Source organism: Scomber japonicus, chromosome 2 (genome assembly GCF_027409825.1).
Source record: "Scomber japonicus isolate fScoJap1 chromosome 2, fScoJap1.pri, whole genome shotgun sequence".
Classification (NCBI taxonomy): Eukaryota; Metazoa; Chordata; class Actinopteri; order Scombriformes; family Scombridae; genus Scomber; species Scomber japonicus.
In genome coordinates, this window is record NC_070579.1 from 34667128 (window position 1) to 34694659 (window position 27532).

General features: G+C 39.6%; 1 protein-coding gene across 3 annotated transcripts in view; it reads left to right on the forward strand.

Annotated features, from left to right (window-relative positions):
• The window catches only part of rptor (regulatory associated protein of MTOR, complex 1), a 171455-nt gene that overhangs the window by 72637 nt on the left and 71286 nt on the right, over window positions 1-27532 (forward strand). For all 3 annotated transcript variants that reach the window (XM_053328466.1, XM_053328473.1, XM_053328482.1), the window contains exons 8-10: window positions 13502-13561; window positions 24196-24296; window positions 25775-25919. In XM_053328466.1, coding sequence (XP_053184441.1) covers window positions 13502-13561; window positions 24196-24296; window positions 25775-25919 — 306 coding nt within the window. The remainder of the gene's footprint in view (window positions 1-13501; window positions 13562-24195; window positions 24297-25774; window positions 25920-27532) is intronic.

A 27532-nucleotide genomic window follows, 5' to 3' on the forward strand; every position in this document is an offset into this window, starting at 1 on the left:
TTCCCTTCAGCAGCCTATACAGAGTCCCTTTGGTGCCATGAATCATTACTTACCCTCACAGTTTTAGTTGCATTTTAATGATTGAATTCACCTTGCGCACACACTAGAAGTCAGATGGGTGATTTAACACATTTTCAGGAAAAAAAGAAAAAAAATTGAAAGAAGCTAACTTTATAAAAAAAAAAAAAAGTGCGTAAGTGAGAATGACAGGTCGCCTTCAGGAAGTGTCCAACAGCTAAGCCCAATGTTTCTCCTCTGCCATAAATGTTCAAGACTTTCGTTTATCTTCCTCCACTCTTAAATCCACAACCCGCTGTGACCTTCAGCATAATGAGGTCTCAGTATTACGCCATTAATATTGATAACCCTTACCAACATCCCAATTTCAGAGGAGAAGTTGCTAAAAAATGCTGGATAATATTGACTGTACCACATCTTAATACCCTCCACCTCTAGAAAAATGGATGGAGTGACTCGCAGGGAAAGTTAGGACTGATTCTTTCTATTAAAAACTCAGCGAGGTCAAGCTTCACTGGTTCATAGTAATGCATTTATTTGTAAGTCGCTAATGAATCAGGGGAAATCTAGCCTCCTATTACATGTGCAATGTATTTGAAATTCCCTTACCTGGCTGAGTGGAATTTGATAAGCTCACATGGCATCAATTTTACATGAATGTCAAAGCTTCAAAAGAGAAAATTCAAATGTATTATTCATTAATTCATTTAACCTTTATATACACTGTGAAAGCACGCAATATAATAATGAGTGAAGAAAAGACCAGAAGGATCAGAAAGAATATAAACTACCTCTTTTCATTTACAAGTCTTAGTGAAAGAAGAATGCTGTAGTGTTTTTGTTGTTGAGGGAAACAACAAATCCAGTCATCACTCATTTTTGACACTTCTTCTCTGTTCAAACTTATATTTAAGTGAACTTCCTTGTAAATTAAAGCAAGACTATATGACGTTTGGAAAATTAATATTTTCTTACACATAAAATTATACTTGGTCTGATCTGACCAGTAGTACATGTTGGCAAACTTTACATAGATATTTTTATGCCTGGCACGATAACTACTTTTGTTGGACGATATATTGTCTCAGTAATAATCGCGATAAACGATATTATTGTATTATTTGATCAGTATGTGAGTGGATTCAGGGAAAAACGATTATTGTCTCTAAGCTTAAACAGTGAGACTCTGATACAACTAGGTCTGTCATGATAACTACTTCTGTTGGACGATATATTGTCTATATTGAAATAATCGCGATAAACGATATTATTGTCATTTTATACCACTATACTAATTGATAAGTCAATAATTATTGTGACAGTCCTATATATATTTTTATAACAGTAACATTGCTAGTATTACATTATTGTGCTGCTGTTCAACTACATTTTAGAGTTAACTGTAATCATTATGATTGTCACTCATGGTCGTGGTTCAACAACGGTTATCAAGGCCGTCTTTAAACTTGAAGGCTGTTGAAGGAGGAGCTACTGTGTGCTGCTGGGAGTTGCATTACTAATTCCAGACATGGTGTATACAGCTGCCGTTCATAATCCTCCCGCCAGGTTTGGTAAAGAATAACAATTTGATGGAGAATAGTCCCCCTGCTCGAAAAACCAGATTAAAAATGCCAGCTGTGGCCCGCTGCTACATCAACCTGCTCCCCAACTCACACCAAGACCTGGAAACTCTCAAAGGGTTCTCCAAAGACGCTGTAGCTCCCACTCAACACTTCACTTCTCCTCCTGCTCCTCCTATAGTCAGTCAACGCCTCTCTTGTTCGCTTATTATTTTCTAAATAAAGACATGCCAAGCTGTCTTCTCCTTAATTTCACACAGGCCCAGAATGAGAACCAGAGAGAAGGGGAGGGGGGTGAGGAAGGGATGAGGTGGGAGTTTGGCAGGGTTATGAGTGGGCGGATGGAGGGATTCACTGATGTGCTGGCTTTACCTTGGTTTTAAAACTTTAATGAGATGCATTGAGGGACGGATGATGGGGTTTACAGAGAGAAGAGAGAGAGAGAGAGAGAGAGAGAGAGGAGAGGTAGTTGGGGCGAGCGAGGCTGACTGAGTGCATGTGTACCTTTCATTGCTCAGCTTAGCAGAAAATCATTACTGATGGAGCGCCATCTTCAAGGGATTTCCCCACCACCGCTACCACTGCAGCGATGGACAGGGAGAGATGGAGGAGGTGAAAGTCTGTAAATAGAGAGAGAGCGAGGGAGGGAACGGGGTGACACCAGGAGAAGGAAGATGGAGACATGGAGGAAAAGATGCAACTTTTTAGCTTTGTCAGTGGAAGAAGTCCAGAGTCATTTAATTGGAATATGGCAGAAACTGACTTTTGATCTAGTGCCATCATGAGGTGGACAGTTGAACTATCTTCATATCTACTGCTGGATTAGCACAGGTTGTTCACCCATTATACGGGTCAATGAGGGTTTTTGTTTTTTTGTTTTATGTGGTTTAGTCAGATTTAAAGGGGTTAAAATATGAAAATAAACGTATGAATAACTTCCAGCATAACATTTCTGCTTTTAATCCATTTAGAGAGAATATATTCGAGAATTATGGCAAAAATGTCTAAGTGGTGTAACCCTAAAAACTTTGTACCAAATAATTCAACTTGCTTAAAAACACTAAATTCTCAATAAAACACCATATCAACTAGTTTAACATGATCTTACATTATAACTTTTATATTAAATAAAGGTAATGGAATACAATTATTAAATATAATTATTGAATATTACATTTAATCTGGGGAATCATGTCAATCAGGAACCATTTACATTTTTTAAATTAATAATTTGTATGAGTACACTTAAATACACTGTAGGTGGATAACATATTGAATATTCATCATTCTTTTGTGGTTACACCATTTGACATTTTCAGGAGCATCCAATCTTACTTTTGGTAAAAAATGGTGCAAATGTCAATTTGATCTTGCCAGCCCTTATTTGTCACTGAGCCGTATATCATCTCATTGATGTTTCCTAATAGCTTAGTTTATGTGCTGACTCTTCATCTCGCTCCATCATCAGGACAAAATATCAAATTTTCCAACACTTTGTTTTGTTTACCTGGTCCTCCTCACTGCAGTGTATTGACAGTAAAATGAAACTGAATCATTTCAGCGCACTGCCACTGCTGGTTTTCATTTATATACATAGATTGATTTTTATTGAAGTTTGCGACTGTGACGGCAGCTTGCATATAAGCACCCTCCCAAAAAATACACAAAGGCAAAAGTCAATAGAAATCATGAACCTTAAAATCACCTCCATCCAAAACCAATTTGACAAGCAGCAGATATTAGATTTAGATTCTGGAAGCTTATCTTCAAACATTATTATAGCTTTTGTTTAAAACATCTACGCCACCGCTACATTTTAAGGGAGGCATTGTTTGAATAAATATGGTAAATATTTCACCTGGAATAAAACCCCTGAAATTTTAATGTGGGGACACAACTACTGTAGAACAAAAACTACAGCAGTGATACTTATCAACCCAAGTTTACACAAGGCAGCTCTTAAACTATCCTTAATCAAACAGGTGGAGCATTTGGATCATGACTTTGAATTGTGACAGGACTAGAAAAAACATATAAAACCATGTCCACAGTAATAGAAAGATCATTTCAGGGTAAAGTGTACTCTCTCTGTCACTCAGAGCTTTAGTGAGGAATCAGGCAGCAGGGCAGAATGCAAAGCAGGCTGAGCCGACTCCACAGCAGGCACCTGCTCTCATCTCTTCAATATTGCACCAATACAACCCTCTCTCCACTCCTGCTCGCCCTGCCACTGGGATTCCATGTTTTTGCTGCGTGTACGTGAATAATCATCCACAGCTTATACACAAGTGGTATATAGATGTTGATAATGACGCATAAAAGTGCTCCTTTTAACCTGAGTGACTGTGACCTCAAGTAGCATCTCATTATCTTCATGTGTGTGCTGCAGACAGTATGTACAGGAACTCAGATGAGATTTTAATGGGAATGCTGCAGCAGTAAAGGCTCACGTGACCACATCCTATATTCCTTTCATTCAGCAGGAGCTCCCCATTGAAACACACACACACACACACACACATACACACACATACACACATTGCAGCCTCATTATGTTCATTGAGAGCAAACGTGGCTACATATGTGCTTTTTCCAGCTTCTATAGGTGAAATGGAACAATTACACCACCCCCCCCCCCCCCCCCTTCTGCTCTCACTGTGGACCCTTGGCTTTAATGACTTAAATGTAAATGACTTGTAATATTTTGACACATTCACCCCCTCTACCTCTCACCACCACCCTCTCCCTTTTCTCTGGGCATAGGGTGAACTACAGAGGGAACGGTTACATAACACTGCATATGCCTTTAGCTGACAAGTTCCTGTGGACCTCTGTGGATTTAAAGGGAGCAGCAGGTTTACCTCAGAAAAGCTTCACCCTGTGTGCTGCCTCTTAAAACAGTTTTTTTGCACAAAACTTCAATTATTCACCTCCTTGAATATTATCTTTTATCTGTTTTTACAAAGCAGGTATGAGCACTCAAAGTCCATCTCAAATATAGCAACAGTGCTCAGTGTAGATTGGAAACCCTTTTTGAATGGAGACTCTCAAGACATCGTTGCCAGCTGTAGGCCTCACATTTATTATCGACTAATCGTACACTAACGGAATCATCAACATCATCATGTCTATATATTGACTTATCGTGTGATACATAGATACATTTTTTTACCTCAATATTGCCACACTTCACATTAGCAGCTAAGAGGCTATTCATCACATTGGCTAAGCAAGTAGTTACCTCCATTCCTCATCTAATTAAAGGTAAATAACTATTTTTATAGAAGTGTAGTTCCCACTTTCCAATCCAATCCCATCCCCCGCCCCCCGTGCATTATTATGTTATTATATTATCATTATATCAGTGGTATAAAATGATCTTCAAATGACAATATCATTTATCGCGATTATTTCTAAGATAATATATCGTCTAACAAAAGTTATAGTATAGTTATCGTGACAGACCTAGCCAGCTGTCAGTAAATTGATTAATTGCCAATTAAATACCTCTAAAATCTGTCTTTAATCAAATTATCACAATTGCATTTACTGACAGAAAACTATGTGGCTGGGAGTGTTGTTCCATCAAAACAAAGTGCTGGTCGACCTCTTGCATCCTCTCACATCTACATTGAGTGTAGTAGTTGGGGGGAATATTAGGGAGCCAACAGTTTATTTTGCTCCATAACAGGTTATTCCAGTATAACAGTTTCTCTTAAAGATAGCTTACTAAGTCATCACTACTCAGCTTTTCTGGGAAAGTGGGGACAAAGTTTGATGAAACAGAACACCTCTGTGCTAAAGCCTCGTGTCAAAAAAGTGACATTGTGATGATGCTCCATAGAAAGAATAAGAAAGAAGGGTGCATCTCTTTGTAAAGCTTTCAGTACATACCCATACATAGTTGACAAGTTAAAGGAAGAACCAACATACAGCATAGTGTCAACTCTGTAAATCTGTGGAGCTATACATCATTCACCTAAAGACATTTCCTTTTTTGATGATGATGATGATGATGATGAAGAGAAAGATTGAGCTCTGACTGTGACTATAGAATGATTCCAACCATTTTATACTCAAACCATTCTAGTGTCCCCTATAGAAGCAACATTCATCTTTTCTCTACTTCAAATTCCACCCATCTGAATAAAAAAAAATAAACTCACCACAACATATTCAGCTTCTTCTGGACAGTCAAAATGAGTAAATATGCACAATAGTCTATCTACTTAGTAATGTCATCAGGTGACATCTGCTTATTACTGTACATCCAAATCAGTGTAATTTGAATGTCAGGCTTCTAGCTGTGAGTCAGTAAATGTGTTCATATCCCTGCAAAAATCACCACGGCTGCTGTCACATCAAGTCTCAACAGTTGTTCCATTATTCATTGTCGGAGCCGCTCCAGGATTTGTCTCGAGGTGACATCATCTCTCTCTCTCTAGAGTCTGTGCTGGTCAGAGATGAGGAGAAAGAAAAAAACCTAATTCAAATGTATCTGTGCAATATTATAGGAAGTAACATATGTGATTTTCCTTTAAAGTTGATAATGCCTCAGGCAAGGTTAATATCGCTGTATGTTCAGGAAATGTATTAGAATTAGCATAATGTGTCCAGTATAGCAGTAGCACTCCACTTTGATGCTAATGAAGTGGAAGCAGTAAGGGAGCATGTTTCTGTGCTGATCCAGCTTCACATTTGTCCTGCACATTAATCACCATGTATCATCATTTGACATTTTAGCTCTGAAACAATCAGCTGGAGTTTAGGAGTCCACTGCCACTTAATGAGCAGCTTGATATGAGCGTTATGTAACCATGACAAAGTGGAAATGCAAATACTGCTCTCATAGTTCTTTGTACATATACTACAATTAACTACACACAGCATCAGCTTATACAGAAGCTGACTCATTTTAACATGTAACATTAAAAGAATACCACACATAACTTAAATATGTACAATATATCAACTATATACCATTAGATTACATTAGATACCTGACATATTATGAACATTACACTAACATTATCATTCATGTTTTATAACCTAAACTGGGAACGGAGAAATGTCTGTGGTGGTCTTCAATTTGTTTTTGTTTTCTTTTTAAAGACAGAAATTGACCTATGTGTATATGAACTGTTTAACTCATAAAATTTCTTTTTGTGAACATCACACTCACCCCCAAATGTAAAAATGGGTCCTGACATTCCTAAAAACCCAACATTCTACTAAAAAGTTTCTCTCCCACTATATCAAACAGATGCTGGATGTACTGTGTGAACCATGTATGTAGGCTGCAGGTAAATGATTAAAGTGAAATTAGGGTTTCCTGGCACCTCTCAAATACCATACATACAATGTATGGTATTTGAACCAATACTGTCATGTTTACTGCAATTGTGGTATAAAATGATCTTCAAATGACAATAATATTGTTTATTGCGATTATTTCTGGGAGAATATATCATACAACAAAAGTAGTTATGATGACAGGCTTATGTGTGGGTTTGTCACTATGGGCAACACTTTTCTGACAAGATTTCAAAAACAACTAAATTTTATGAATTCAGCAAACACCTAGGATTCACGATTACAGGTTCCTACTGTGAGACCAGGCAGCTGTGGCTCAGCAGGTAGAGCGAGCCGTTCAACTAATCAGGAGGCCAGCAGGCAACATACTGAATCACAAATTGCTCCTGAAGGCTCTGCCATCAGTGTATGGATGTGTGTGTGAATAGGTGAATGTGGCATGTATTGTAAAGTGCTTTGAGTGGTTGGAAAACTAGAAAAGTGCCTTATATAGTCAGTCCATGCAGTCCAATCTGACCTAATGTAAAATTGACAGTCCCATCTATTTAGTTCATGTTAGAAGATGAGATCATTTGAGTCAATTGACAGCGAAATTTCCAAATCACAAGGTCAAACATCTTTTGTCTGAGCTTCCACATTCAGCCAGATTTGTCATTGATTATTTGCTTCTCTCTGCCGGCACTTAACGCTGCCATCACACCCGGGAGCACATTTGAATTCCAAAAAAGGGATCGGGAGTTTGTCTCCAACAACTGATCCATCCTGACTGTGATGTAAGCCGTAGCCTCTCCAATTCAAAGGGTGTCCCCACTGCTGGAGAATAATGAGATCCCACATGACATGAGTGTGACTCGCAGTCTCTTTTAAAGAGCAGCGCAGGCCCTGAGTGACTGACACTCTAGGAACAAAGTGGGGGAGGAGGAGAGGGGTGACTGGGACTTATTCTCTAGTCTTAACGATTGGCAACAATATTGACTGCAAGCCATGATGTGGGAAAAACCTGCAAACCAATACAGTTCCATATTTTACTGTTCATTTGAGCCACAAATTAAATATTTAGTTAGCATTTCAAAAAGGGGAAACTACAAATCTCCAGATATAAACAAAGATGATAAACTGAAACTGGAATCCAAAGCAAACAGAGCATAGATATAGCAGGAGGTTGCATCAGGGAGAGAGAGTGTGCAGGGAGATGCAGGACCCCCCCTCTAGGCGTTGAAAATAGGAGGAGGAGGAGGAGGCATATCAGTATTTATAGTTATTTTGATTCACAACCTGCCTGTGATTAAAAAAGAAAAAAGGAAACTGTTTCGGGCGCCTCTCAAATGATCAAAACCTGACTATTACATTCAGAACCCGCTGTGTGATCAGAGGAGAGCGATTGGGTGAACAACTCAAATCCCCCCCCACCCCCCCACAATACCAAAACAACAAATGCAACAAAGCAAGCAAATATGTTTACTGCAGGGAGCAAAAGTAAATTATTTAAAATGGAAAGTGTGTGTGTGTGTGTGTGTGTGTGTGTGTGTGTGTGTGTGTGTGTGTGTGTGTGTGTGTGTGTGTGTGTGTGTGTGTGTGTGTGTGTGTGTGTGTGTGTGTGTGTGTGTGTGTGTGTGTGTGTGTGTGTGTGTGTGTGTGAGACAATGACAAGTGACATTAAATTAAGCATCAAGTGGATATCAATCTATCAGTCTCTGTGACAGACTCGACAGGGGAACGAGGCGGGGATGCAGATGCATATCTGAATCCATGAAACCCTGAATTCCTTCAAAATAAAATTCAATTTTTAGCAGGAAACAAAGCCACCTTCTACAAGCTGAAGCCATGTTTTATACATTAGTTTGTAAGACCTGATTTCTGATTTAAATGAGAGTTGTGAGGTCAGTGGAGGGGCTTATATCACATCCAGCCTTGCCAAAAACTCACTGGCCTTCAGAAAATATCTGCTGAATGCGGTTCAGCCTGATAACACGTTCAAATTAAAGTCCCCCCTCCAGCCAAAAATGTGCTTTTTCTTCTAGATCCCTCTGTTGGATTTCTGAGCTTTACTGTGCACAATGATGTATGTGCAGAGTTTGACACTAAAAGACTATTTTCACATTCAGATGCTAAAATTAGGAACATTTCTCTGAGCTCACCTTTAAAATCTAAGTTTAAGGTGTTTATGAGCATTTGTGACATCACAACCAGTCTGGAGCCAACTTCCACAAGTGTGATGTGAAAACTTGAAGGTGCCAGTGCACAAATGCTGAGAATGGACTTTAAGTGAAGTAGAAGACATCTTGTGTCTAGCAGTTAAAGAATAGAATATGTAGAATGAGCAGAACAACGCCATCTAATGTCTCGAGATCGTAGTCGTAACAACCAAAAAGTAATTCCAGCAGTCGGATTGCCAGGTCCGGTGCCGAGTGCGTCAGTCGATTAGCCAGCATCACGTCAAGTGATGAATCATACAGGGTAACGACTAATTTCGACCAATTCAATTCCAGTCTTCAACTGGAAGTCTTTCTTTGAGTGGTGTGTAATCGATTAGCTAGCTGGCTCCCAACTCAAAATGATTGCTTGTTTCTATAGCCTGATCGGTGTGAGCAGACCAGTCAGTAAACTACACGATAACCCATAATGCATTTCGTTCCTACCCAAGCTGAAATCAGCAGGCTGAATCGGATTTTATTTGAGCTCTAACTCTGTAAATATACCACTTTATCCACACGGCTCTGTTTGTTTACAACTCCATTTCACCTAGTGCCAGCCTACAGTAGCTGCACCGGAACAACAGACAACCCTGGCAATATCAAAAAATCAAAAAGAAATTGCATATTCATAGATTTTGGATTTTTCAGAACAGTTGGATGTAATTTTAAAGATTTTTACCTAGCAAACTGAGCTTTTTTATGGAAAAACATGTCAGGCACAATGCAAGCAGATGAATTTTATTTGAAATAAAATATGTCTGGAGGGGACACCAAAACTATTCAAAGGAAAAACATACAATCATCAGCCATGTCTTAAACTTGGTCAGTCAGACTTCAGAGACAGCTGGACATCATTTTCTGTCTGAAATCATTCTCGGATTCAATATGTTCTATGAACCAGATGATTTCAGGGAAAAAATAATCCTCAGTAAATATTGAGTGAGCCGTGTCAGTGCTCAGAAAAGTGTAAGGATTACATCTATAGCTGCTTGCATTTACTTAAGTTTATATTTGTCCATCTGTCCAACCTGTCAATCACACATTTAGAGACATTTAGTCGCTTATGTCACTCAAGATTTTCAAATGGTTTGAAAGTCTGAGTTTTAGTATTCATCATGAATTGCCAATTTGGCCTTAAACTTAGAATACAGCTACAGAAGAGAATGTCATTTTGCAGGTATTTGGTTAGGTATTGGACAAAGAGAACATTTAAATAGAAAAAGTGTGTGTATTAGATACAGCTCCCATGGACATGTATACCAGTTAATGCATTATCTAATGTGTGGACTCTATTTTTCTGTTTTTGGCATGTTCTTCAGCCCATTTATCATTTGGATGTCCGTACTTTTGTAAACTTTTTTCAAAGTGAAAACTTATCTTGATGACAGTGCTAGAAGGAAAGTCAGAGGAACACCAAATTTATCTAGGGAGGTCCATGAATGTCTGTACCAGATTTTGTAGCAATCCATCCAAAAATTGATGATGTATTTCACTTTGAACTAAATGTGTCTACTTGCTGGTGGCACTAGATGAAAATCAAAGGAATCACTAAAATCATTAGAACTCATCTGAGAACTACAGATGTTTAAATTAGTCCGTCAAGTAGCCTTGATGTCAACATATTTCATTGTTTAGAGTAACAGTGGTGTCTTAGTAGAAACTTGTTTATTTCAGCAAGCTGTATATTTCAGTAGGAAACACAGTCATCGTTTGAGAATAAGTCTCTGGAGCAATCTATTGGCTGATCCTCCCAACCAAAAATGTGAAAGAAATGAAGAATGAAAAAAAGTTCTGTCTTGGAATGAGAGATTTGAAATCAATAAGGAGCTGATAAAAGATTCCCAGAAACTGGATGGTAGAGTTGAGGTGAGACACCGTATCACTCAGCTCACCTCTAACTGCTTTGGGAGTAAAGTAAGCTTTTTACTTAAAGTGAAATTTAGGATATAACAATAACTATGGCTGGTGAATAAAACATTCCTACACTGAAGAGTCTATGGACAGTTGACACAAAGGCAGAGAGGGTCCAGAGGGCAGAGATGAAGAGGAAATTGAAACATTATTGCAGAACAGAGAGCAAGGTGGCCAAACTTAAATTGGTTCAGTGAAGAAGACAGAGTGAGTGTGTGGGGAAATGAGAGGGGGGGGGGGGGGGGGGGGGGGTAGGAGCGGCCCGGGCATGTACATATTAAACTTTGAGGAGGGAAATGAAGTGGATCTTATGTGAGGAAACTACTACACTGCTCCTGGGGCGAGGGGGAGGGTGGAGGAGGGAGAGGAGGGGGAGAGCGTCTCCTCCGGTCCCCACAGAACAGGCTGTCTTCTCCAGCTCATTACTCCTTCAATCAGCCTTCCTGTCCCAAGTGAATGACTCTATGCCGGGTGATCTCAAATCTAATCTCATCTGTCATTGACCTACAATGTCCATGAAATATATCTCACTGTCCAATGAAATCATTTCAATTTTAAATAAATCCTGTTTATTAGTGCGGCCTTTTTGTAACCGGGAGGAGCTCTAAGACTTTCTGCAATTCTTAATTTTCCACACCTGTTATTCTGTTAATAAAATAATTCATATAACCAAAAAAAGTTTCTAGCTTCCACAAATATGCACAGTAATGTTTCCCCTGCCGGCCCCGACTGCAAGTTCCCCTTCAGCCCACAGACTTTACATTGTGACAACATCACAGATTTATAAATCACTTTTCTCGGCTCGAGGAAAGTTTCATAAATATAAAACCTCCATGGATCAAAAACTCATAATAGAAAGAGTCATGATTGACCTTGTCTGCTGTTCATGGTGTCCTGTCAGCAGTTTTACAGACGTCTCTTTTACACTGGTGGTCTATGGGGAAAATGCTTTTTGGGCCGCTGGGGAAATTTTCTTTAGCTGCAATACCACAAGTGACCACCGGGGGAAGATTGGCTAATAGGCTGAACAGCTGTGCCCTATCCAGCTCTTATAATACATCCATGTCTGAGATGGGAAAACGGCAACTACTCTGCTATTTTCTGACTTTATTTCCATTTCATTGTGTCTTGTATTGTGTTGAATGAAGTAAGCATGCTCATATGACCAACAACACTTTTTCCTTTTAAAAAAAAAATTTTTTTCTTTTGCACTTGCATCACTGGACACGCATATATTAAATACATTAAAGACATTCTGTGCAAAGGAATTAATTTGTCAAACATATTATTACTAAAATAGATCGTTATAATATTATAAATTATAATATTAGTCATAATGTTGTGTTTGCTTACTTTTGGATTTATTGCCTATAGCGTTAGATCACGTTCCGTTCAGTTGCTATCCAATGCAGCTGACATAGAAGCAGCTGTAGTAGTGTTAGCAGGGAACAGTTAACTCCACATTTATCACACTGATTGAAGAAATATGCTAGTTTCACACTTTTATTTCTGTATGTGAACTTACAGCCACCTCTACAGTCCCTTTAATGGGCTCATCTGTTACTATATTTCATGGATGTAGTTAGGAAGATGGTGATAATCCCATCTTCAAAGCTCTGATATGATCGAACTGTTTCTGCAGCTGGAGGAGGCAGCTGTATATGAACATTAAACAAGAGCTCTTCAAAGTGCTGCCAACTTTTCAAAGCTACACTGTACATATATATTTCTATATTTATATACATGTGCATATACACGCAGTATCAGTCAAAAAATTGGACATGCACTCATATTGAAATGAATGGAAAGGTGTATCTAAGTTCAGTGATGTCAACCCAGGAACAACTACTGATCAAATTAAAGCAAGTATTCAGTCGTAGTTCAGTTACCTCTTAAATTTAAGGCAGCGTAGTGACACTTTACCTCACATTATATTCCTTGCAGTTGACACACACACACACACACACACACACACACACACACACACACACACACACATACACACACCTGCTCCCCTCCAGGTGTGCGCCGACTCGCCACAAGCGCTGACGCCTCCGCTCATGCCTGTCAGGGCTTTGGAAAGCCGACCTGCTGTTACTTACAGCTGGCCCGACCTGTCGGAGCTAACCAGGCGCAATAACAAAACAAACAACAAAAAAAAAGAAAACCCACGCCAGACGTTTCAGAAATATGACTGTGTCTCCTGCTGCCCCCCTCCCTTAGCCACCCCCCCCCCCCCCCCCCCCGACTATAATTCAGCCAAAATACACTTATCAAAGCGCTTAGCGGTTGTAATATTTGATACTGTCGTTTTTCATTCCAGTGTTTCATTCATTGATTGTTTCTCTCGTAGGTTGTAAAGCGTGTACTGTAGAGGCCAAACGGTTTTTTATGGCTTTGTCTAGTCTTTGAGCACCTCTCGTTCTCCTCCTGAACCCTTATCAGCAACTTTTCTCTCTCTCTCTCTTTTTTTTTCTCCTAAAGGTTTTGTATGCAGAAGAGTGCCAAGCTGGTGCCAGGGGTGACGTTAGACCTCATCGAGAAGTAAGTGGCACTCTACAGCCATACTAAAAACACACACACACACACACACACACAACAAACAAATCAGTCGCAGCTCTTTCCCCCTCTCTCTCCCTGTCTCTCTTTCTCTTTGTCTCCCTCTCTCTCTCTCTCTCTCTCTCTCTCTCTCTCTCTCTCTCTCTCTCTCTCTCTCTCTCTCTCTCTCTCTCTCTCTCTCTCTCTCTCTCTCTCTCTCTCTCTCTCTCTCTCTCTCTCTCTCTCTCTCTCTCTCTCTCTCTCTCTCCCCGTCTCTCTTTCTCTCTCTCTTTCTCTCTCTCTCTCTCTCTCTCCCTCTCTCTCTCTCTCTCTCTCTCTCTCTCTCTCGCTCTCGCTCTCTCTCGCTCGCTCGCTCCTTGGAGGGCACAGTCTAGAGAGATCATTATCCAGTTTTCCTCGTGTCTGTCTCTCTCTCTCTCTCTCTCTCTCTCTTGCCGCCTCCTCCTTATTGTCAGCCCTCTTTCTTTGTTGTTCATCCTGCAGGTGTAATTCTATTGCCTATGTCCCCACCTCACCCCACCCCAACCCCTCATAGCCAAATCAGCAGCAGTTTGGCAGATTTAAAGCTCCACATTTCTTCAATAAACCTCCGGGTGCCGACCGTCTGAGCACAGAACATCTTTCGCTCTCGGGCACACGCTCTCAGATTGATATTAGAGCTCGATATGGATGTCATATTCAAAGTTTTACTAGTTTCACAGTAGCGTCGAGGGTGGCTTTTTCCTTTTCTTCCCCTTATGTGCGGGGGAGAGGAAAATGACACCCATGTACTACGTTGGTTGTGAGGAGACTTTAGATTTAGAAGACTTAAAAGCAGAGATTGTTGGGAAAACAGCTAGAGGTGCTGAAGTTGCTTTTCAGTCTGTTTGATAAAGTTAAATAATTGTTTTTACTCACCTGTTCGAGCTATGATTTCACATTGACACACACACACACACACACACACACTTCTATATCTTCCACTAGACTTCAGTGAGGGGTTTTGTGCAGAGACGCTGTCAGCTTATCTGCTCGTCTTTGTCCTGTGTGTCCTCAAGAGCTGTTTTCAGTGTGTCTGCGTGTGTCTTTGTTTTTGTGTGTATGTGTGTGTAAGTGTTTATGTGTGTGTGTGTGTGCGCTGTGCTTCACACTCCTGCTAGCAGGAGCTGTCCCACAATGACGCACTTTTATTTTTCGCTGTCAAAACATAGGTGTTACCTGCTCTACTTTGGAGAAAGCACTTGAAATCACTCGCCTCAGTCAAGTAAACAGAAGTGGATTTGATATGACTGTAAATTCTCAAAATGTAGCTTATATTATAGATATTATATACTTTATATATATATATATATGTATATTTTAATAAGAAGCCTTCCTTGTTTTTGATCTGCTGCCATTTAATTAGCAGCCTTTCGCTTTTTACCATTAATGCAGACTCAACACTTCCTCCATGTTTACCCTTTATAAGTTCAGTATAATGTACACTTCCACAGCACTAACGTCCATCAGTACAGCAACAAACACATTTCATACTCCATACTCAGCCTTCTCTATCAATAATTCATCCCAATCGCTCGCACTTTGTCGTTCTTTTGTTCGACATTAAGCTGCTGTCAGTGAAACCCAAACCTTCCTGCGCTGATGTTTCAAATTAAAAGCCTTCCATCGGCTCAAAAGATATAATCACGTTCTTTTCCAGTAAGATTTAACTTTGACAATTTCCAGTATTTCTCGTCATTGTGTTCATTCATTATTTGCTGTTATTTAGTTGTATTTTTCTCTTTGACTCACATTTCGCTCCACTCATGTCTCATCTAATATCCGAGAAACCACTCAAGAGAAGAAGTGATACATCTGCTTGTTGTGTTTAGGCCTTTTCAGAGTCGCAGCGATGGCACAAAAGAGAGAGGGGCAGATTAGTAGCTGGATCAGTTGTGGGCGAGTGACTCACAACTATCCATTTGTTTCCTGTGTTTTTACAACATAAATAAGGATTATGTGTAATGCTCACCTTTTTCACCTCTCCACATCATCTTTGTCACTCACTCTTCCTTCTATTACCATTTAATTAGCTTTTTAACTATTCATCTTGTTCACTTCCTTCCAGTTTTTCTTTCATCTCTTTTTTTCTTTTTTTCTCCACAACATTTCTTCCCTTTATTGCTTCTCCTCCTCTGTCAGGCTTCTCTCCAGTGCATAAGTATCACGCAGGAAATGCCCTAGCACTGTACGTATAGCCTGCTGCATCATGACTCCCAAGGCAGGATGGGAAATCACTAGACCGATGACGAACACCTTTGAAGAAACAAGGCCTTTCTCCATTTGTCTCTGCCTTATATTTCTCAATTCTTGCCTTCTCAACTTCACCAACATCAGTCGGTGGATTTGACAACTCCGAAGCTCTCCATCCATTCATGCTCAAGCTCTCATGTCCTCTTCATCTTTTATCACTTGTCATGACAGAATAAAGAATGGGCTCAGCGCAGGGAGGGTTGGAGGCAGTAATTTATGAAGCGCTGGCTGAGAGGAGAGGTTTAGCACCTACAAACGTCACACTAGTTTACGTCAGAGACGTGTTGGGAAACGCATTCTCACCTGATCTCCTGTGTGAGTAAAGCACTGAAGAGAGACATCAAAGACGTGACACTTTAACAATAGTTTTTAGAGTCAGTCTGCCACCTTAGAATGAATTTCAGAATGGTTCCTGTCAAAGGCAAACAAACTGTGGTCTGAATACAAAGCTACAATCACCAACCAATCATTGGCTCTAAACCAATACATGCTAAAGAAACTCTCAATACAATTCCACTACAGGGTAGATTTGAGGCTTATACACCTTCTCAAAATGTACCACCACGACTACTGAACATTTTTACTTTAATAAGAAAAATCCTTCACACTGCGAGGTTTTCTAAGATCCTGTGCTGTGCTCTAATATCAGTGTTAGCCACCTGATTCAGACTTTAACACAGCAGGACTGTAGACTAATAGCAAGCCACTGAGGTTAAGAGAGAGAGTTCTAGCAGCAGCAGCAAAGTGTCAACATTTTCTCTATTAGTCTGTATGCTCTCCTGAAATTGGATTTGAGGTCTTGATTCTAAATAATATTGAAAACTAGAAGTAAACTTTGAATTTCATGAGATACATGACTTTGAGTTGACATGAAAAAGAAAGATATTGGTGGTGAAAAATAAAATCAAGAATTATAATAAAGAGTGTTATGTTCCATCAGGGGAACATTTGAATTTAAATAAAATAAAAGGCCTAATATGCTAAAATGTTTAGTTTAAAGGCACAGACAGAGTGCTTTTCTCCTCAGTCTTGAAAGTTTGAGCAACCCTGAACATGAGCGTGGGGGATCCCTGATGCTTAAGTTGCTGTTTTATCTTCATTGCATGTCCAGCGAAGTTGTACAGAGAGCTGAATGTTGACTCAGCTGATGTCCGCCACAGTTAAATAATGGATAGTCTCAGTGCTCATAAAAGATAAATGACACCCTAACTAATTTGCCCGCCTCACCTCTCTGCTCTGTGAGGTGGAGCCAGCATTCTCAACTGAAGTCAAGTGCCAGAGTCAAGCATTTTTCAAGGGACACTTCATCATAACAGGAAATATCACAGAAACAGCACTTTGTGACTACAAGTGTTTTGAGGATGATTAAAATGTTTATATTTAGATGTTATTAAAGCTGCACTTATAAATCTTTTCATACTAACAATCCATCTAATGATTAGTGCGATGAAAAGGGTGACGCTCGTATTGCTGAACCCGCAGAGCATTATCATCCGACTCTGCAGTTCCTCTTAATGCTGCTGAGCTTTTTAGCCTTTTTGGCCTCTTTAATGAGGTAATTTAGTTTGTGCATTACAAACTCCAGTTTAATCAACCACTTTTCCAGTCACAACATGACTCAATCAAAGAAAAAGCTCTGAAGGGCTTACTAGCGTTACCTACCAAACAGTAAACAGACAATATTAGCGACCAGCTAGTGAACGTAGCGGAGAATATAGCTACTGCAGAGCCAAATATTTCTATCAGATGTTAGTGGAGACCAAGTAACATAAAGGGAGAGTGAATATTAGATTTAAATTCATCAGATGACCAAGACCATTTCAAATGAACGCTAATCTTGCTTTTTGTTTGTTAGCTGTAAATTAGCAATTGTTGCTAGCATGTATGCTTTAACAAATGAAAGTGGTTTAACTATGATTTATTCAAGATGTATAAATGCTAAGATAAATTTCAGTATTTTGATTAAAAAGTTGTGCATCTTTAATACTAAAGGAAAATATTCACACTTGGTACACAGATTTTGGCAGTGTTAATTTAAACTCTTTTAAGTTCAGCTAAAAGTGCACAGTGTGGCTTCACATATCCAGATCCTTCCAGAGCAAGAAGGAGTGAGCAGAAAACTTCACTAAAGAAGAAGGTGTTTACAAGTTTGACAAAAGCAAGATTTCTAACACACGGAAAAACCACAAATACTTACACAAAACCCCCACAAATGTACAGTATTTATCATTTTAATCAACTGTGTTTTCTTTCTTTGCTTTATGTTAAGTTTCTGACAGCCTTATTTTTGTATCTAGTACTGTCTATCATTCCTGCAGTTTGAAATGATAATGTAACTATAGGACAACTAACACAGAAATGGCACATAGTTGTCAGCTAAATTTGCCGTATCCTAGCAACAACAACACCAAAAATTCCAAGCAGCTTGCTTCTCTTTGGAGGTTTCAGCAAAGATATGTTGGGCCTTGAAAACGTGTCTCGGACAGTTTTCAAAGGAGCATTTTTCCCTTGTCATCATTTTGTTGCGTGTGTGTGTGAGTGTGTGAGTGTGAGTGTGAGTGTGTGTGTGTCCTGATTGCACACGTGGAGCATGAGCAAACAGCTAATGGGCTTTACACTCGTGTGAGCACTCACTTGGCACCTTTGTAAAGGTCATGCACAGTTGGTAGGAACGTTTCCAATAAGCACTCATCCGCCTTGAAATATTACAAGCATTTATTTATTTTTTAAATCTTTTTTTTAGGGAAAATGTATTCAGCGTTGAGTATTTCTGTGCTGTTGATTTGTTTATTAATTTTGATTATTCCTCTGTCTCTTCTCCATCTGTGCACCCTTCTGTCTCCGCTTCCCACATACATCCAACACACATTCTGGCCTCATCCACTCACAATAGCCTTTTTAGATAAGAGAGTCACGACGCCGAGAGCATGTGGATTTTAATACCTGCCCGCAATACACACTCACATGTCCGCTCACTCCATCCCTCTCGAGCTGCAAGTATCTCTCACCGACTTCCTCTCACGCTCAGCCGCACATGAGGCAGCGTCTCGCTCACACAGTCATCCCTTCTCTTTCATCTTACACGGGGGCTGACACAAGTGTCGTGGGTTGATCCCCACTCACAGCCCCCCTCTGAGTCCTCAGTGTCTGAAAACCAGCTGTGTTCCAGTCACCTGGGGAAGAGGAAGGGTCTCTGTAGTTTGGCTCCATTATTGAAGAACCCTCTGCATTAATAATACTGTGGAGAAACTTTATTGATCCCGTGAGGATACACTTCATGCTCCACAGAAATGTCAGAGGGGCCAAATTCACAATACCTCAGTAGGGATGTGGCTCTTTGCTCTAGTCACATCTAGTATCTTGTACACACACATGCTCCAGCTTGTGCATTAGGCCACATATAACAGCTGTTGTTCAGAATAAGTGAAATAAATTATTAACTTCTAAATCAAGACTTGTCCCTCCCGGCTGTGGTTATAATGAAGTCATACACATCTACCTGTTGAATGCCTTCCACACAGAGAAACCAGCTCACCTGCAGCACTGACTTTCTGCCGTATGTAGAAAATTGTCTTCAGCGCTAACACTCACAATATAAATTAGATAGAAGCAGACACCCAAGACCTGCCATCAGCAAAATAAAAGACATTGTTAGTAGATTATAAAGCAGCTTTCATAATGAAATACCGAGGCAGCTTCTGTTTTTATAAAATTTGAGGTAGAGTATTGTAAATTCTTCTTTGGCAGTTGCAAACACTGAGACATGTTTTATGCTCTTTGTAAATAATTGAAAATAGAGAAATGACAGGAAAGGAGAGAAGAGAAAAATAAGAATGAACATGCAACAAAAGACTCCAGCCAAATACAATTCTGTGTGTTTCGGTACCTTAACCCATGAATACATGTGTTTTTTAGCAAAATGTTAGGTTGAATATGGTCCAATATGTTTATTTGTGCTTCTTAGATTCACAATTCTAGTTCCTAATAACTAATATACAACATAGACTACTCGTAGTATAGCACTCCTCAAATAACAAGATGCTTTACTGAATAGAAAATAAATAAGAGGATTACTAGCATGTGAATAAACTGGACAATACAACACAGAATAAACAGGAGTGTTTTACTTGAGGGCATTTCTTCAGCCTGTTCAATGGTTCATCCTTCTATCTGTCTATCCAGCCAACAATACACTGTTTTTTTCCCCTCCTCAAATACATTACACTGGATACTGTGAAAGGATATGAACTGCTTGAGTGTTCATCCTTTGTGCTGACTTGCCAAACACCTCTGGCAAGCACTCAAAGTGCTGGGGAGCTTGCTGGCCCGCATGGTGATACAGTAGACTTGTACCTGCCAGGAGCTTCACAGCTGCCATTATTTGTCACTTAGAGGTGAATACGGGAGGTTTAGGTCAGGAGAAGTTCAGATGCTCTTTGTGGAGTTATAAGTCATTTTACTGGATTCTGATTGACTTTACAAGCCAGCAGCCTGACTTTGGTGGTGATTAGACATTATGAATGTATTCTAAAGGTTTCTGTAGATTGTCATTTATTGTCAGATAATGTTAACTATATTGCATACTTCTATCTTAAAATGAGAGCATGGTGATGGCAGAGAGAGTTAACTACACTTTCATATCCTGTTATCATGACAGCACAAGTGAAAGAGGGCCTATTATGCTAATTTCCAGCTTTATATTTTTATTTTGGGACTCCACTGGAGTAGCTTTTTATGGCTCACATTCAACATATGGGGATATTTGGAGCTCTTTTTTTATCAGTGCATCAGTTAGAATTAATGCAAGAAGGATAGTACAAGCAGAAACAAGAGCTGTACAAGACATCGTGTTGTGTAATGGAAAAACACTCTTCTTGTCTGCTCCCAAAACAATGAAAAATGCTATAATGTAAGTGAAGCAGAGCAGTGAACTCATGGGATGTGTGTGGAGCAGATGGTCATATAGAGGAATCCGTCACCAGCTGACATCAGCTCAGGCTGAAAGTAGAAAAAAACATTGGAAACCAAGTGTCTGAAGCAGATGCTTTTTGTTCACAGGGATTACTTACCTACTTTAATCTTATCACTTGACACTTTGGTCACTTTTAATATGAACATCTGACACCGTAACTTTATTTATAACTGAAAATAAGGAAAAGCATAACAGGTCCCCTTTAATTAACTCGTTAGCTCAAGACAGCAGAGTTGTTTTCTTGTGATAAAGAGTTAATTATCTCATTAATTAACCTTTGAGATAATGAGATGACTATCTCAATGAAACAAAAACTGCCATCTTGAGATAGCAAGATGATTATATCATGAGGCACACATGAAACAATGTGCTACTGAGGAGGATTTATAATCTGAATATCATCACTGAGTGTGTCATCCCACCATGTTTATCACAGAGAAACTAGCACTTTTGTTCAAGTCGACACAGTTTTATCTCAAGTTGTTTAAAACACTTAAAACAACATGAAATAAACTTCAACCACAGCTGCCCTTGACTTCTGTGTGATATAATAATATGAATCATATAATGATAATATACTGCGATAATTCACCACAATCAAATATACAACTTTTTCCATCTCAGTACAGATTCTAATACCTTAAAGGGAAATGGTAGTTTTGAACCTGGACACTGGATCAAGTCTAAGTGACTAAAGGGAACACATATTTTTGCAATTATTTCAGTATTGAGTGAGTTCAGTCAGCATCTGTGAAAGGGGCTGCAATGTAATCCTCGGGGGAAATTGTGTCATTCAAAGTACGTGAAATAAAAAGGCTTGTTTTTGCCACTGATAGGCTCACACTGTTCTAAGTCTCTAACAGTGAAGTACACAGGAACTGCTCCCTGACAGTGAAATATACTCTTGCCTGAATGTAGCATTTTTAGCTGTAATGCTTAGAGTTTCAAAAGTGTGTAGCAGTGATTTATCTCATTTATCTTGACTCTTCTGTACATTTTTTCCCATTAAGTTAAAGCTTATTCCTCTCTTTTTTTTGTTTTCTTCCTTCAGACACAAACGACTCACATGCTCACATTAAGTGTAATATCTATGAGCTGCATAGTGTTTGCCCTCATTCCCCGTCTCCTCTAAACTGCTTTACATAGTGTTCATTAAAAGGCAGACGGCTAGGTGTGGTAAAGGTAATTTTCTCAGATTTGCTACAGTGATTATTGTCACACCGTCTGAGAGAAATTTTCCCCACTCTCATTTCCATGGTGCTCCCACTCTCCAGTCATAGAATCACTCTCCTCCTATTTCGAGTGCCAGACTATAAGCAGAGGAGTTTCTGTGAAAATGGATGTATCATGCATCGGTTTACATGCCTCAATATCCTCTGTGCGTTACAGATACACAGCTCTGTGGAGACTGTAGTGTAGTGACACCCACTTAAGACTACGATAGATGAAATTAATTTAACATCCTCATGCAGTTCTGCTTAAGAGGTTTACAGACAAATTAAAAACACATGACAATCATACATATCACATCATATCCTCTAGATTTAGATCTCACTTAGCAGCACACTGATCTTGCTTTAGCAACAGGATAAACTGATATATAAAACACTTCTTCAGACTTTTGCTTTTAAATTGAAGCACTCGAAATCGCCTGTTAAAGGGCGGAAGTTAGTTTTCTCCATTTACAACATACAAGATGTCAGAAGAGATACTGTTAGCAAGTGCAAGCTGCTCCTGCTGTGAGCTACTTCAAAGGAGTGTGACACAGGTTGGCCAAGACCTAAGAAAAGATGCTTCTGTACTTGTGATTTCATTGGACGACTGCTGAATGGTAGACTCAGTAATGATATTCCTCAGGAAATGCTTATCCTTAAAAGAAGTTATAAAAGAAGTTAGAATCATCATAATGTACTAGAATCACATTTAATAGACTTTATTGTGCTGTTAGTACAAATTCAATAGAGGTTGGGGAGGTGATAATGACACATTTTAACTGCAGCATAAGAGAGTATTGGCACATAAGGAGGAAAATAATAACACAACAGCTTTGTGTTTACATGACAAATATACTGTCATTGGCTCTGAGAGTGCTTGAAGAATTAGTTTAAAATGTAATTAGACAGAAAAGTGGACTCTCATGGTTAAGGTTCATACCACATAACTGTAGTCTCATGTCATTTCTGTTCTCCCCTCATGTTTCCTATCTGTCTCCACTCTCTACTATTTATTAAAGGAAAAAAAAAGTTGAAAATAGAAAGACATTGTTGACTGAAGTGCTTGTTTTGCCAGAGGTGTTGGTCAGTCTGGTACATTATGTACAATGTGAAACTGAATAATCAAACATGTTTAGGTGGTCTTGTCTTTAGCCTCAAGCTCCTACTGTACTGTACCGTCTGAGCTGTATCATTAGCTGCCCATTTACACAGTTGTTTGTTGGCTTCATTAAAAGACAGAGTGTACACATGTATTATCATGCAGCTATTAGCCACAATAGCAGCTTGTTTTTATTTATTTATTTCACAAAGAGTAAACTGACAGTCTCTTTCACCTTGTTGATATTATGGCATGTTTAAAGATACGTTGATTCCTGTTATTTGGACAACAAACTAAACCAGCAATTAAAAAGAAAAGATTAAAATACCATGAAAAAAAAAGAGGTTGAAATTCGACAATTAAGGTTATTGGTCATCAGGGGAACAGGAGAAAGTACTGACAAAAAGACAGGCTTTCGCTTTCTCCACTCATGGTTCATATTTCTCATGGAGATAGTGGAAGTGGTCTCCAGTTGAGCTGCTGTAGTTAACCTCCTCTGTAATCAGATGCATGTGAGAAAACCCTGCAGATACGTCTGCTGAGATTACCCGCGTCCAGGTCGAATCACTACGCAAATGTATTCCTTTCTGCTGTAACATTACATCACCTGAAACACCACTACAGTATATGTTAATCTCTCATAGAATCTAAGCAGTACAACAGTTACAGTTTTCTCTCTGCTTGTATCTACAGCTTCAGCTTCTTAGCTCACGGCCTACAGTAACTCACACAGTACACACACACACACACACACACACACACACACACACACACACACACACACACACACACACACACACACACACACACACACACACACACACACACATACAGGAATGTAAAAGCGCACATGAATATTCAGACTGTACTTGAACTCATTGTGAGTCTCTGTGTATAAGTGCCTAAGAGGCTGTAAATGTAAATGTCTTCAGATGTGTTGTGACGATAGTACCGAGCAGTTGCCACTTTGTGCTCTGACTCAACTTGTGTGACATACAGTGAGCACGGCTGACACGGTGCCATCTGTGTTGTGTGTGTGTGTGTGTGTGTGTGTGTGGTACAGGATCCCTGGCAGGCTCAACGACAGGCGCACTCCCCTCGGAGAGCTCAACTGGATCTTCACCGCCATCACTGACACCATCGCCTGGAATGTGCTGCCCAGAGGTCAGGCTTTACACAAGCAAACACACACACACACCAATTCAGCTCTGTTTTATTCTCCATAGTCACCAATATTACAGGATAACTCCACTTTAGTCCAACTTTGAACATGTCCAATGTAGTTTTGTTTTCATTTCTATTGGTTATGATAGTGTGTACTCCCCAAGTTAATTACTGAGATGTAGGAGCACGGTGATGCTACTAAAAAAAATTCTTATTTGAATGTGACAATGATCATGCCCACTGGGAGCCCAAATCTTGGCATCTAATAATAAAAAAACAGCACTTTAGTGAAGCATCAGCAATACTAAAACTTAACATCCCCAGTGGTTGAAAATAGTGTAGATGTTTATATATGAAATGTCAGAAGTGCAGTAAGTGCAGGTTTGCTCCTCAAATGGAGATAAATTGTGTTTAGAGTATCGAGCGCAGTAATTGGGGATATCCTTTTAACCATAATTTGGCAAGTATACACACAGATACACTCGAGCATTACTCTGCACAGTAGGGTGACAACACACACATGCACACACATATTAAGCACGCACGCGCTGCCACAAACTATTACCCACACACTCATCTTGGCCAGATGAGAATACACACACACTTATCATTTTTGACATTTATTTACCTTTTGAATGCAGCACACACCTGTCTCTAGTATGCGCCACACACACACACACTTGCATACACACACACACATATATAGGCACACTCAGACTCCCCTGAGACACACACCGTATCCCAGCTAGAATAGCAATGTGACAATGCTGATGGCTGCCAAAGCCTTTTAAACCCACAGGGCTCTGCTGTTAATGAAGCAGCCCACATCAGAGAGAATCCCTGTAATGAAGGCACTGCACACCTAATCCAAATCTCTCACACACACACACACACACACACACACACACACACACACACACACACACACACACACACACACACACACACACATACACACACACATAAACACACACACACACTGTCGTCTCACACTTCAGCACACTAGCACAAACACTTCAACATTTAAACAGCTGAACACTAACAGCTGGCACAGGAGTTGTCAGACAGTATGTATCATAAAATATCCCTGGCACAAACACGCACACACTTTCTCTCACACACAAACAGAGTAATCATAATCATAAACCAGAGATTGGCATGGGATTGGCCTGGCCCCATTAAAGTGAATTAGTGAATACATTAATGAGCTGATGAATATATGACTGCAACCCATCGCTTTAATCTGCATATCACTGTCCTCTATATTCTGTAAGCATACACACATGCAAACACTGTTTTGGCCACTTTGATCTTGAGTTTCTTTCTTTTTCCTAGTTTGATTTCTTTTTCATTCACTCATTCAGTGCCCCCATTTTTCACTTCACTTGTGATCCCATCTTTGTGTTAATTTATTTATCTGCTGACCCTTTTCTGTCTCTGACGTGACGGGTAATTTCTATTCCGTCTCCGTCTTGTAGATTTGTTCCAGAAGTTGTTTCGTCAGGACCTGCTGGTGGCCAGCTTGTTCCGCAATTTCCTGTTAGCGGAGAGGATAATGAGGTCATACAACTGCACACCGGTCAGCAGTCCACGTCTTCCCCCTACATACATGCACGCCATGTGGTAAGACACACACACACACACACACACACACACACACACACACACACACACACACACACACACACACACACACACACACAGAGAAAGGGGGCTCAGGGCTCGCTTTAATACATGCAGATACACAGATGTCCTTTGCTTTGCTGAGCAGAAGGTAAGAAGAAGAGCTTTTGTATTTGTTCACAAACACTCTGCAGTTAAACGAACAGACTTTCTTACAGATATATACTTTGATTGCTCTCTTTGATGGTATGTTGTGCATATTTAATGATTGTAAGTGCTTACTTTTAAAAAGCCACAGAGAGATGAAACCTGGTCACTTACTCATAAACTGTAAATCTGCCTTGGGCCTCATTTAGCCAAAAGTAAATGAGCTTGCCCATCGAATGAAAAAACTTGCAATGTACTTTGTGTTTTTCTGGCTATTTTGTTGGGTTTTGTTTCATACTAGCACAAGTTGGTATCTTGGGGGATTTATACACTAGTTTAGAGAAAAGTAATGAGAAGCTAGCTTACTGAAGCTAGCTCACTATGGCTAATCACTGACCAAGAACAGCTGTTTTTGTTGGTGGTTATTTGCTAACTAACAATTTACAATATGGCAAAAAATATACAAATTTGTAACTCTCCAAATGTGTAATTTTTCCTCTTTTGGTAGAGGTTAGCCTTTCCCTGCTAGCATCAGTTAAGCTAGGATACGCTAAACACTGATTTTGTCTTTTTACAGAATGCACAGACGCAAATTATATATTTAATATTTCTACAAAATTCCCAGTGAGAAAGTAAAGAAGCATCCCGATGGAGGCATAACAGCATTTAAAACATTGATCAAATCATGTAAAAAAAGAAAGAAAGAAAGCAAAAAAGCATGAGTCAGTTTCCTCACCATTTAAGCCACATTTAACAGAAAACAGCAAAGTTAAATGAGATGCTTTAATTAGTCACAACTTCTCAAAATAAATGTTGAGGAAGTGTAAGCCAAAACATGTAGGTGTTTATATTTGCGTCTGCCCTCCAGCATATGTATACATCTCACTCATGCAAATTATCATTTCTATAATTACGGTTTTCAGTCATTTCTGTATGGCTGCATTAACCGTCGCCAGCCTTGCCCCCCTGCCTCATAACGGGGGCACATACAGCCGTCTGTTCCCTGACGGCATCCTCAGTCGACCTGAGTGTGATGCAGACAGACAGGACAGGTTGTATATGGAGTAAAAGCATAGCTGCAGCTTCAGCCGCCCACACATGTAACCCGCAGCCGAATATCTCTACCTTTTGATTGAAAGCGGCGAGCTGACTACTCTTTACTGCAGGATATTAAAAGACTTTGCGGGACGTGTTGAACATCTCTGACAGGGTTAGGTTAAAAGTAAAGAGCACCACAAAACAGAGCCTGCACCAGTCCAATGAAAACACATTTATTTGAAGTAATTAAACAGCACAAAAGTACAAGTTAGAGGGTTTTGTCTCTTTTGTGTTCACAGTTGAGATGTGAGAAGTGACATTTTCCCCAATTTAACTTATTTGTCTCCCTTGTATTCTCATTACATGTATCACACACACACACACACACACACACACACACACACACACACACACACACACACACATAG